We start from the raw sequence: 13,707 nt of genomic DNA on the forward strand, positions 1-13,707 counted from the left end.
TCTCAGACTCATTCTGGAACCTCTAGAACTGGACTTGAATAACCTGCAGGTGCCAGACCGGTGGAGGCCCTCCTGGCCCACCATCAAACCCTTCCTAGAGCCACTGTCTCTTTCTCTGTGACTTCTGGATCCATTAGTTGTACAATGAGAAGCTCACGGGTCTTGTATCAGGATATGAACTACCTTTGTGTTGAGAAAGATTCAAACGCCCCCGATGAATGTATTCTCTTAATATTCAGACGCTGTATTTCTGCATCAGTTGGGACTGTCCCCATCCGACATCCTGCCAACACTGCAAGGACACCTACTCATGGGCAGTTTGTCATCCTGGGGCTTCTCCTTAGATTAACACTCTTTCCATTGAGTCCTGCCAAATCCTGCATTGGGTTTTCTTTTTCCTTGGCATCTGTCACTCTGTCCAAATGAGCATGAAGAAACACAAGTGCAAATGAGCCGATACTATTTTTGTGGCAGGTGGAGGATGCTGCCAGGAACTCCCTGTATGTCTGCAACTTGGGAATGTTAAGAGGAACATTTGGGTCCCTCCATTGATGATATTCCCTTCTCAACATTTTTAAACAAGCACAAATGATATTTGTAAAAAAAAATGTTTAATTTTATTTATTATGGTAATAAACTATTTTATACATGACACTTACTCTTGCCTTTCCTTATATAATTTCAATTGGGTGTTCATACCTAAAATGACAGAACAAGAACTGTACTTCCTACTCCTTTTTGAGAGCTTGGGAAGCTCTAATTTGGAGGCACCTACAATTGTGGGTTTTAGAGAGCTTAAAATTCTAGAGTCCTAGCCGGGTTGCTAAGTGGTTAGAGCATCGCCCCTTGGACTGAAGGCTTCATCCCCAGTGTGTGTGGGAGGCAACCAATCGATGTCTCTCTCACATGGATGTTTCTCTTTGTCTCGCCCTCTCCCTTCCACTCTCTCTAAAAAATCAAGGGGGAAAAAATATCCTTGGGTGAGGATTTAAAAAAAAACAAAACAATTCTAGAGGCACCAAGATTGTGTGTCAAAGTGAACAGTTGTGAAGGGGCTTTCCAATATGACCTGAAGTAGAGCTGTGTCTGTTCTACCTGTTACAGAGATGTCTTCAAAGCCTGCGTCACTGGAAAATTATGGCACAACACACTGACTTAACACTTATTTTTGAACAATTTGGATTGAAATTTGTAGTATAAGATATATGAATGCTGTCCTGCCTTTTAAAATATAGTGTAAAAAGACACCACACCTAAATCTTTTCAGAGTGATTCGGTGTGGACAGGTTGACAGAATGAGTTTGACCTGTGCTTTAACTCACTGATGTTCTCAGAAGCTACGAGGGTAGAGGACTGCTTGGCCCTAAATTAGTCCTCCACCAGCGCTGTTTCTGTCCTGCTCTGGTTTTAATAGGCATGGCTTCCTGCTCAGGGCAAGGTTCTCCACAATACCCGAGTTCTTTCTTAATACCAATGGATCACGTTTCAACAGGGGCACTTTTCTTTTTACAGACAGTACAGCTTCAGGGGTGAGCCCTCTGTGATCTGCAAGCCGTATTCAGGCCTCTGCCTGATCTCATAAGGCCACAGAATGAATCCAGTATCTTTACTGACATTCTTCCCCACACCCTGTTATTTAATTAAATTGCCAAAAAAAGCATAATAAAAATAATGTAAGGGTATATTGCTTAAAATTTCAAATGATTGGTATTCTTGCCAAAGATCTCCCCTAATAAAGCAGTAAACATTACGTTCTTTAGAAGTCCTCAATGGAGAAAAAAAATCTCCGTGAATATGATTTTTATAATTAGTCAAAAGAAAGGCCTCAGAGCCTGGACAGTGTGGCTCAAGTGGCTTAGCACTGACCCATGAATCAAGAGGTCACTGGTTTGATTCCTGGTCAGGGCACATGCCCAGGTTGCAGCTCATCCCCAGTAGGGGTGTGCAGGAGGCAGACAATTATGTTTCTCTCTCATCGATGTTTCCATCTTTCTATCCCTCTCTCTCTAAAAATCAATAAAAACGTATTTTAAAAAAAGAAAGAAAGGCCTCAGCGAGCTTTCTTGACATGCTGAGAGAGGCCGCCCCGTCAGGAAAAGCTGCTTGTAATAGTGGCCCTACTAAATGGATCCGTTTGCCAGAAAACAAGCTCATTACATTATGGTTAATTTCTTATACTTAGTCATTATTTTAAATAAGCAAGTGAGCAGTATCCATTTCTTTAAGGGGAACCCCCTCCCACTAAATTACTATTCTCCCAGCATATAGATCATTATAAAATTATTATGATTGATTTTTTTTTCTAGGTCTGCAGTCTTGAATAAAGGTTTTTCTGCTGTCACGTCAAACAAATTAATCTGAAGAAATCATACGATACTTTTAAGTCTCTTGTGTGGCCCCAAGAATTAGTCAAAATGATTTAAGATCTGGCTGTCCTTCAGATGTCTTGCTTGCCTCCTTGGGGATGGCCTTGGCAATCGTGCTTAGAGCGCTTCGGCTTTTGCGAGGTTGGGGTCAAAGGGTCCTGGGGCTGGGAGTGGCCTTGGAGCCTTGTCTCACCGTTTCCCAGCCTACGCCTGACGTTGCCAGGGCTGACGACTACGAAACGTGACTGGCCAGATAGTCCTCAGCTGAAACTACTGCCTGACCAGGCACCTCAAGGCTTTCATTTAAAGAAACGCCGAGATTTTAGTTCACTTGCACCAAGAGAGGTACGTTATCATTTTCATATGGTAGCTGGGGAAGAGAAAGAAGCTTAAGCAAGAAAACACTGGTTCGGCATAACTGACATATCGGCTAATCGGTCCTCAAATATACAGCTCAACACAGTAATCACTTAGTAACTCCTGAGAACCACTCTAAATCATGTAACAGCTTAAAACAAATTCAGGATTATTACTTTCAAATATATTCCAACATGAAGAATGAACAAGCCTACTTTTTTTATATAAATAGTCTCTCTGAAGAGTTCAAAATCTTTCCTATGACTTATACATGTACATACACTTCCTTATAATCATCATCACACTCCCCTTTCCCCCCTTTGGAAAAATCCCTTTTCTTTCATGTAAACTTCAGCCCAACTCCCTCTGACTGACCACACAAATCCCGAATCAGCGTCAGCCCATGAAGTTTTACTGTATTCATTTGAGTGCTCACTCCTCAGCCTCAGGCCCTCCTTAAAAGTACCCAGCACCTTGGGATCGCCTGCCTATCCCCCTCCTGTACCAAGCCAGCTGCTGAGGCCACTGCTGCCCTGACTGCCTGGCCCCCTAGCCTTCGCCCTCTGCTGCTGCCCACCTCAGCTCATCCACATCTGGCCCCTCCCTCCCTCTTCCAAACGGAGTGGCTAGGAAGAAAGGACGCCGCGAGATGACCGGTCCATCAAGCTAGGAGTTTACAGCTCAGGGAGTTGATAAGCACAGCCAGTACACAGGGACAGTGTGACACAGACCAGCACCAAGTGAACCTCGTGAGGATTTAATTCATGTGCCCGAGATGTCTGACATTCTCCCATAATTGGGTACACTATGGATCCAAATTTTAAAAGCTTGTATACAACCCCCCTAACACCCCTCGCCCCCGCCCTCTCATAAACATCCAAAGTCAAACAGAAGCATTCTGAATGATCTACCACGTGGGGCCATGAGTAGCCTGTCAGCATCTTGCCAGAGAAGTGAAGAATTAAGAGTTATATAAGTATGTTTAGATTGTAAACATTTTCCTCAAAAAATATTCTAAACCAGGGGTGGGGAACCTTTCTTCCACCAAGGGCCATACAAAATTATCAACTTAAAAATTAGCCTGCTATATTTGGTCAAACATTTAATTAACTCACCTTTAAATGCCTTGGCAGGGCCAGACCAAATGCTGTTGAGGGCCTTGTATGGACTGTGGGCCGGACGTTCCCCACCCCTGTTCTTAAACAATTCTACAAAAAAAGTGACTTGTCTGTGTGATAGAAAAAGCTCCATTTTATTTGCAACAAAACAGAGTAAACCACGAACGTAAACCGCTAAGTGGGGAGATGACGCTGGGACTGGCGTGGAGAGAGGAGAGACACGGGAAGCCATCCTTACCCTTTGTAACTTGCCTGGTAGCACCGGCCGGCGGATGCGCTATTCCCTGGCTCTGAAATGCTGCTTCTCCATGTGGAACGATTCACTGTCGGGTGGAGGCACTGCCTGTTTGCACTTCTCTGCAAATCTGGGGAACAAGCTGCCAAGTGGAGATCGCCCCGAGGAAGTTCAAATAGCAGGTCTCCTTGGGTACCGACTCCTTGAAACGTGACAGAGCATATTCTGTCTACTTTTCTGGGGGATTAGAAACACAGCTGCGACTGTCGCCTCCCTGCAGAGGAGGGGAAAGGTATAGCTCAAACCCCAGCGCTGGTTCCAGAGACCACACTGCAGGACATGGGGCAGGTTCTCGTAAATGTCACCAAGACGTTTCGGAAATACTGGCCAGTGGAGGACGGGCCTGTCACTAGTCGGGATTGCTGTGTCTCAATCAAGAAATGTCCACTGCGTTTAATTTGTGGTAAAAGAGAAAGAACCAACGGGCCTTGGGTCTGGGCCCACAGTGTCACGGTGTGCAGCTGGGCGAGACACTCTACTGCTCTGGACCCAGCTCACCCAACGGGAAGATGATGGTGGGCGAGACGATCTCTAGGTTCCCAAAGTTAGAAGACTCTCTGGTTGTCGAGTCTCAAGCTTCTGGTCTTGGAAGTAACTTCAACCAAAGAGCAGATGAAGCTCTGGTCCCCTGGAGGTTATCTTGGGGCGTGAGGTCAGGGAGAAGCACCATTTGCGGTGGAAGCCGACAGCAGGGGCTGGCCTGGGCCCGGCGGCATTAGGTCATGGAGTATGTCTGGGCCCAGGCAATGCCCACGTGGGAGTAGCAGTACAGGAATCCCAGGACAGAGAGGGTCACCCACGGCCAGCCTGCAGGGGGAGGAGAGAGATGAAAGAGCAGTTAGAAATGCCTGCGGTGGGACCTCCCACGGATGCAAATTATCCGCCAACCCAAGAAACAGCATAGGCCTCGGTTTACCCATTAAGACACATGCCTCCTGCAAAGTCTGCTCTAACTGGAATGCCAGCAAGCTGAACCTTACATTCCCACTGGGGTCAGCATGAAATGAGGGGCGTGCTAGCACAAATGCAAATCATGTTTAGAACTAGGACAAGCTTTTAAAGAATACATATTTAGAAAACTAAAGCAGTTAATAATAAAACGAGAACAACACGCCCTGCTGGTGTGGCTCAGTGGCTCAGTGGCTCAGTGGCTGAGCATCAACATATGAACCAGGAGATCGAGGTTCAATTCCCCATCAGTGCACATTTCCAGGTTGCAGGCTCAATCACCAGGAGGGGATGTTTCTATCTCCTTCTCCCTTTCTCTCTGAGATCAATAGAAATTTTTAAAAATGTTTTAAAAGGACAACAGTCCATGACACCCATAATAAATCTCAAAATACAAATTGACCATTATTTTGAATTAAGTGTCATTGGTAAGCACACAGGAGAGTCTAAATTAAACATCTGCTTTCAAAACTCACACCTTTTAATGGTTCATTCTACAAGTACTTGTCTTAGAATATCTGATGGCTCTTTTCTTTCTCCTTCTTTTAATTAACAGCTCTTTCTGCTGAATATTTGTTGCTTGTTTTCTGCATGTTTTACTTATTAAAACACTTATGGGGGCTTTGGAGAGCCAGAGGTGCTATGGAGGATACCAGATGCAAAATAGAAAGATCTAGTTCTCCGTCAGAGGTGCTCCCACTCTAGCTTAGAAAAGACACACACCACTTGGATTTATGAGCCATGTAATATGTGCTAGATAATGGCGTGTATAGAGCACAGTTAAACTGCACCATGTGGGGTAAGAATTTGTTAGATGGAAAGGGCCAGGGATGAGCCACCAGAGAGACCACCTGAAGTGTGAACATCACAGGCCTTCCAAGGAACAGGTATCTTGTGATGTGGCTACCACACAGGGAGGGGCAGGCAGAGAGGGGGCAGGGGAGGAGTAGGGAGGAGGCAGGCTCTCTTCCTGCTACGCAGATGGTATAATAGATGGAGTAACAGGATATAGGTAGTATAGCATGATATCCTATATAATCCTATATAATAAAAGGCTAATATGCAAATCGACTGACTAGCACACTGACCACCAGGGGGCAGAGGCTCAATGCAGGAGCTGTTCCCTGGTGTCAATGGGCTCCCAAAGGGGGAGTACCACTCAGCCAGAAGCCCTGAGCCTGGTTCACGGCTGGTGAGCGCAGCGGTGGTGGCGGGAGCCTCTCCTGCCTCCGCGGCAACAGTAAGAATGTCTGACTAATGGCTTAGGCCCACTCCCGCACTGCAAGAGGGCACAGGCCAGGCTGAGGGACCCCTCCCCCCCCACACACACACACACACAAGTGTACAGATTTTGTGCACCAGGCCTCTAGCTGTTAATAAGACATTGGTGAGGTATATAATAACTACAGCTAATGAAAAATGTGTAGAACACAGAGGGAAATGCCTACAGCTAATAGAAAGTGAGCAGTGTCATTTTACTTAGAGTTACGATGGCTAAGCAATTCCCTGAGCAATTCCTTCCGTCTGAAGCGACTGGAAAGGCAGGGGCTGTGGATAGTGAAGGAAAAGATGATCATCATGCAGGGCCATGAGGGGTAAAGGTTTTCTGAGAAGTGAAGGAATAATCAGAACAAGAAGCAGGTCTAACAAAAAACTTTGTCTAAAATGTAACGTCGTAAAATGGTACAGCCACCATGGAAAACAATATGGAGGTTTCTCAAAAAATGAAACATAGCTTTACTACATATATACCCAAAAGAATGGAAAGGAATGACTAGAAGAGGTATTTGTACACCCTTTTTCACAGCAGCATTACTTACAGGAGCCAAAGATGGAAGTAACCCGAGTGTCCATGGACAGATGAATGAATCAACAAAATGGGATATAATGGAATATTTCCAGCCTTAAAAAGGAAATTCTGACATTTGCTACAATATGGGGAACCTTGAAGACATTAGGCCAAATGAAATAAGCCAGTCACAAAAGAACAAATAATGTGTGATTTCCACTTACACCGGGTGCCTGTCTATCAAGTTCATAGGCACAGAAGGTAGAATGGTGGTTGCCAGGCGCTGGGGAGGAAGGGGAGATATTGTTTAACGGGGACAGAGCTTCGGTATTGCAAGATGAAAAATGTTCCAGAGATGGATGGTGGTGATGGTTGCACGACAATAGGAATATATTTAATACCACTACTGTACACTTAAAAATGGTTAAGATGGTAAGTTTTATGTTATATATAATTTACTGCAAAAAAATATTATGCTGGGTGAAAGAAGTCTTTGACAAAATAATACCGACTGTATTACTCCATTTATGTAAAATTCAAATTGATTTATAGTAACAAAAAGCACATGAGCGGCTGCCTGGGGCTGCAGCAGGGGGAGGGCTACTAGGTAATGACAAAGGGGCACTAGGAATGCTTGGGGATGATGAAAATGGTTTGTATCTTGATTATGGGAATGTTTTCAAGGGTATACACATCTGGGAAATGCCTTAAATGAATTTCTCCTAAAAGTTGTAAAAAAAATTTTTTTAAAGATAACAGAACACCAGCAAATCATAGGTTTACGGTATGCTACAATGTCCTAGGACATATATGCCCCAAGATATCCAAATAAAAGATGCAGGAAGATACAATTCATTTTGTTATTAATCCTTACCCAACGACATTTTTTCCATTAATTTTCTTTTCTTAGAGATGAAGAGAGAGACGTCAATGTGAGAGAGACACATGGATTGGTTGCCTCCTGCTCATGCCCAGACAGGGGCTGGGGATCAAACCTGCAACCCAGGTACAATTCCTTGACCGGGAATTGAACCCCAGATCCTTTGGTGCACAGACAGATGCGCTAACCACTAAGAAACATGGTCCAGGGCCTACCCTCATATACTTTACACATCTGGGCCTCAAACCTAGGTTTTGAGGCCTCAGCATTTTCTTTCTTTTCCAAAAAGCTCACCTACTTCTTTTACATCCTCTCACGGGAAAGAAGGATTGGATGGTTCTACATTGAAGCATGAAATCCTAAGGCACTGGTTCTCCAACATGAGCCCGCATCAGAACTATTGGAGGGCGTGTTAAAACAGAAGGCTGGGCCCCCACCCCACCCCCCTGTGGGAAGTGCCTAAGGGGTGTCCCTAAGATATGCATCTCTAATGCTTCCCTAGGTGATATGGACCCCGCTGGTCCAAGGACCGCCCTCTGGGAGCCACTGTCCTAGTGGGCTCTGCAGAAAGAGCTCCCCACTAATGCTGTTCATGACCTGGGGGACTCTCACGGAGAAGAGGCAAACAACTGCTGAGCTTTACAAGTGGCCAGGGACTCTGCTGGGCGCCTTCTCCATTCTCTACCACCTTATCGGGGAGCTATTATTAGCCCCCGTTTGTAGAACAGGAAACTAAGGCTCAGAGAAGTACAGTAACTTTTCCCAGGTCTAACAGCTGACTTACACCTCAGGGCTGTGTGTGCACTCGGGACACGTGCAGGAAAGGCTCGCACCAGGCCCCTGCCTCCTGGCCTGTCCCTTTCCCGTCAATCCTCTGCCTCCAAATCCGGTTTCCTCCCTTTACTCGTGGTGCCAGAGGTAGCAGGGAGGGGGAAGCAGCAGGTGCTTATTAGCATCATCCATCATTAACTCACTTGGTCACCCCACCTCCAGAGGCCTCGGTTTCTCCATCTTTGCAAAGGAGGCCGAAGGAAGCACTGATGAGCATATTTCTACCCTTTGTCTTATTGCCTAATGTAGACTCAGCATTGAAGGGCATGCTCCCTGTGCCCGGGCGACCTTTTATTAAGGCTGTGAGAGCCCAGGTCATCTGGTCTGCCCGGGGCTGAGCCTCCACAGGGCATCCAGCAAGGTGACACAGGACTGGGTGGCCCTGCGCCCTCAGGGAGCCTCTGGCCATCCTGGCAAGTCGCTTGCTAGGTGCAGCGAGTACACTGTCACTGGCACAAGCAGTGTCTTTAATGAATCATGTTGTTCACAGTCAATTTCACAGCCTGATGAAGTCAATTTCACAACCCGGGCTGCATTTTTCATCCTTCCCCGGCGCCCGCCTGTGCAGGCCTGCAGGCAAATGCTCGCTGAAGCCCTCGCTGCCATAAAGTAAAATCACTTCACGTGAAATTGGGGAAGCGCCGAGGACAGGCCAGAGCTGCTGCTGTTGTTTTTTTTAATTTAAATTTTTTATTGTTGACACTTTTTAAAATTTACCCTGACGGCGCAAGTAGAAGGCGGTGCTGAGAAAACACAGATTTTTCTCTCGCTTGTGGCAAATGGTGGGGGACCCGCTTCCCAGAAAGCTGTCCCTGCAGCGGGTACCACAGCCCCGACCCTGGCCTCTGGGGACAGAGGCTGCACAATCAGAACCTGTTTCCACGGCTGTTTCTCTTCCCTGACCCGAGTCCTAATACACCGCCTAACTAGGACTTCTGTTCACCGTTAGTCCACGACCACACGATATAACACAGCGGATGCTGCCCAGCCCACGAGCTCACAAAAGCCACTTCCCCAAAGCAAAGGGATGTGCCCGGTGCGAACCAGGGTCTCTGACACACAGCCCTGACAACCCCTCACCCTCACTGGTATTTATGAAGCACCTACTGTGTGCTTAACATTTAGACAGGCAGCCTGGATGCTTGTCACATGAGCAGCCTGCATGCCCTGAGGGCTATGAGCACACTCTGGGGGCCCGAGGCATCACCTGCACCTTGAGGTTCAGTTTCAGCTCCGTTACCCAAGCCTGCAGGTGACAAAAGGCCCAGGGAGAACACAGACAGAGACAAGATCCTCAAACTGCTGGCGAGGCTGGGCTGACGGGCTGTCACTAATAACGGAAACGTCAATGTGATAGAAAGAGCTGACCTTTAATGGTTTCTGCTTGGTTTTCTAATCCCACTACCCGACCTGGGATGGCACAGGTCTGGGAACCGAGTCACGGAGGAGGGGCTGACAGACCTGGCCATGGTGATCTGCAAGAGAGAAGACCCTGGAGGAGAGAAAGTCGCTGCCTGCAGATAGAGAGAAGTCGACCCTTTGGGAAGAGGGCTGGGAAGACATCTGCCCCCCCTCTCAGGAGGCGGAGGGACACTGGCAGCTGCAGCACCAACTCGGGAACAGGCTCCGAGACACCGAGCGGCTCTGGGCTGGGATGACGCCGAGGCAGGACAGGCGGCCGGACTCTCAGTGGAGGAGAGTCCGCTTTCCAACGGCAGGTGGGACCAGGTCTGAGAGACTATGAAGCTGCTCCTTTCCACCCAGGTCACGGCAGCAGAGCACACAAGGTAAAATGGCCCATGAATGAATGAGGATGGGGTGGAGGCACACGGGTACAGGTTACTGACGCGTGAGTACTCATTCGAATACAGGACTCCCAAGTCCCTACTACAGGCAATCACAAATAACAGCTGTTGCAAAATCCCTGAACAAGAAACCACACGGATGTCTATTTGGCCTCCGTTTCCCCCAGCCCGTGGGACATGAAGCTAACGGACAGAAACGCCCATAGTCTAGGCCCGTGGTCGGCAAACTGCAGCTCGCGAGCCACATGCGGCTCTTTGGCCCCTTGAGTGTGGCTCTTCCACAAAATATCACAGGCGGGCGCGCGTATAGTGCGATTGAAACGTTGTGACCCATGCGCAGAAGTCGGTTTTCGGCCTGGGCGAGTCTATTTTGAAGAAGTGCTGTGGATATTTGGCTCTGTTGACTAATGAGTTTGCCGACCACTGGTTTAGGCTGGTCCACACTTGTGGGTGTGCCTGGAAGAGGCTCCTGGCAGATACTGGCCATCCACACCAGCTACCCCCTCCCTCCCACCTCCAAATGAATATACTAGAGAGAGCAGGAAAGGGAGAGAAAGAGAGCGATGCCTAAGGCCTGGGAGCACCTGGGAAGGTGATGTCAGCAGATGCGGCTGACATGTCCTCTTGCTCAAGCAGCTGTTAGACTCCAAATTACTTGACTTCATTTCTCAGCACAGAGCAGGATGACAGACCCGAGCTCCCGGCAGCAGCAGCAGTAGCGAAAGTTCTTCTGGGGCTCTCAGAAGGGACAGTGGGCTGTGAGCACCAGTCACCCCGTGGGAAGAGAAGGCACTGTTCCTGCCTGTCAGGGACGGCTTTGTTCTCACCCAGCTGCTCCCACTTACTGCGTCTGCAGTCCAGCCTGCTCATCGCCATGCTGATGGGTTGGAAGGCTGGAGGTACCGTGGAGTGTGCACCGTCTTCTCTGCTCCTAGTCCGGGGGCTCCACCTGCTCCTGCCGCCTGGCCAAAGGCAGGCAGGCTGTGCCTGGGGTGCAGGGCCTGTCTAAGGCACTGAGCCCATAGGGTGGTCTCATTAGTACTGACTCTAGCCACCTGAGCTGCCTGTTGCCTTCCCAAAATAGAAATTGACAGCCACACACAAAAGAGCTCTGAGATTAGTTCAGAAAAATGTGGTTCCAACACTTACACATGGTATCTGGAAAAGGCACCTCGCTTCCCAGGCACTGGTGTTAGTGCAGGTAGCCAGTTAGTGTTAATAAAGGAAGGAGGCAAAGGGAATCACAGTAGGAAGCATGATCAACTCGGGAGCTGAATCAGACAGCAAGCCTGATCAAGTCCGGAAGTTACAGCGTCAGACACCCCAGAGGATCACAGCATTGTCCCGCCGAGGGGATTAACACCCCTCCCTTTCCTGTGTAGGGAGGGAGGACTGGCTTTCCAGTCTCCCCAAGGTACAACTGGTCCACTCGCCCAAACTGTGGGGAAAAGATAAAGGGGAAATTCCTCTGCTGGGCCATGTGCAGTAGAAGCCAGGATGGTGGCCACAGGGGTGGAGTCTAGGCTGGGAAAGGATCATATTGGATAAGGACACAGAACCCTGGGAAATCTAGGCAATGGATGGGTTAGAGGGTTGGGAAATGGATGGGTTCGTTTGAAAGAGTGCCTGATCCTTTCCAAGCCAGAGACAATATAATCTAAGCTAACAAAGGCAGGTGCAAGCTTGTTCTCTCTTGCTCGTTCTCTCTCTCTATCTCCCTCCCCCCCCCCCCCAACCCCCTCTTTCTGCTGAGGGTGAGCAGAGAGGCACAAAGCTGCCCCACGGCACGGCTGCTCATCTCCTGCTAAGGCAAAGGTGAGCACAGCCACCTGGCCCTGGACAGTAGCCACGACCACTGCTATGGTCACCTCAGGCCACATGGCAAAGAGGGGCCTAGTGGAGGGGCTGTGTGCTCAGCCTGAAAGGAAGAGAGTGTGCACAGGTGAGCACAGACTCGAGCGAGGTGGACCAGTTCCAGATACAGTACTGTGTTTTACAAGGGACACTGTCACATGGAAGCCACTTCAAGGGCTACTGATAAGTTGACGTTTAGCCTGGAAAAGGCCACGAAGACAGACCTGGGCCAACAGAAGAAGGTTAGGGGAGGTGGACTTTGGCTACTACTGAAAGGAGCCTGTACCCCCAACAGCCTCCCCACAAGGCAGAGGCATCCTGGGTGCCCGTCCATCGGCGTTCAGGCAGAGTTCTGGAAGAACCATTGTGGGTGGCTGCCTCCCATGGGAGGTGGAACCAGAGGACCCCCCCACCCCCCGCAAGGCCCCTCCAACTCAGAGATTACAATCCATACAATTCAAGTCCTCAAATCTCCTTCCCTCCCCACACCCAGCAAAGGAAAGACGAAGACTGACGTAAGACAGACACGGCTGCGTCTGAGCAGGAAGAGGGGGTGTCCTGGCTGTCGGGGACAGAAGGCCATGCTCCTGCAGGCTGTGGAAACGTCACAAGATACGGCACGATTCTGTCAAGCCCTCGTGAGGATACTTATCTGACGTATAAAGTGACTCAGACACATATTTGGACTCGGGCTACAGAGAAAGCCATTTTTATGCCTTAAATATCCCATTCTGAAGGGACACTATTCCTCTCTGGCTCCCGTCTCTGGCAGATAGCCCCGGGGAGGGGAGGTGTCTGCCTGGGACCGCAGGCCGGATGCTCTGAGTCCAGGCTGGGATTTGTCCCTGCCGCCAAGGGTCCCTTCTGGCAGCCCTGCTCCCTTGGGCAGCCTGGATGGGCCTGGGCAGGACTTTGCAGGGAGCCAGCATTCCGCAATCCCGCAGGGCAGCTGTCTTCCTCAACTGCCAATCTGCCAGAATCGAACACCTCCAACCCATTTCCACAGGGCAGAGGGGGCGGAGCAGGGGCTGACCTGGAGCAAGGAGGAGGAATCCAGGCAGCCTGGGTCTCTCTGGGGTTCATTAATGTGCCTGCAGTGACTAGTGAGGTGTCAGCACCTTCCCCGCCTCTCTGGGCTTCCTGTTCTGCCAGCAGGATTGGCCGGGAGGCTGGGTCCTTTGGGAACGAATCCCCATCTACTCCCTTCCTGGGGTTTTGACATGGGGTGACCTGTTGGCCCCCAGGGAAGGGATCTCGGCTGGACTCCTTGCAGAGTTCCCTGATACTCCCTCGGGGTGGTCCGCTCGGGTGTGGAGCCGGCCCATGTCGACAAGGTCACCCCATCATGTGGACCCGGACCTCTCCTGTCTAGCTCTTCCTAACCTGTGCTCCAGCAACAGAGCCCGATGTGATGGCAAAAGAAGGAATTGTGACAGTCCCGTCTCCCCCTGCCTACTGCTGCCA

General features: G+C 49.1%; 1 protein-coding gene across 1 annotated transcript in view; it reads right to left on the reverse strand.

Annotated features, from left to right (window-relative positions):
- Window positions 1–3,953: 3,953 nt before the first annotated feature.
- The window catches only part of HHAT (hedgehog acyltransferase), a 159,892-nt gene continuing 150,138 nt past the window's right edge, over window positions 3,954–13,707 (reverse strand). The window contains exon 11 of the mRNA XM_081111940.1: window positions 3,954–4,943. Coding sequence (XP_080968066.1) covers window positions 4,852–4,943 — 92 coding nt within the window. The 3' untranslated portion in view covers window positions 3,954–4,851. The remainder of the gene's footprint in view (window positions 4,944–13,707) is intronic.

The sequence above is a fragment of the Myotis nattereri genome (genome assembly GCF_964212035.1).
Source record: "Myotis nattereri genome assembly, chromosome: 18".
Classification (NCBI taxonomy): Eukaryota; Metazoa; Chordata; class Mammalia; order Chiroptera; family Vespertilionidae; genus Myotis; species Myotis nattereri.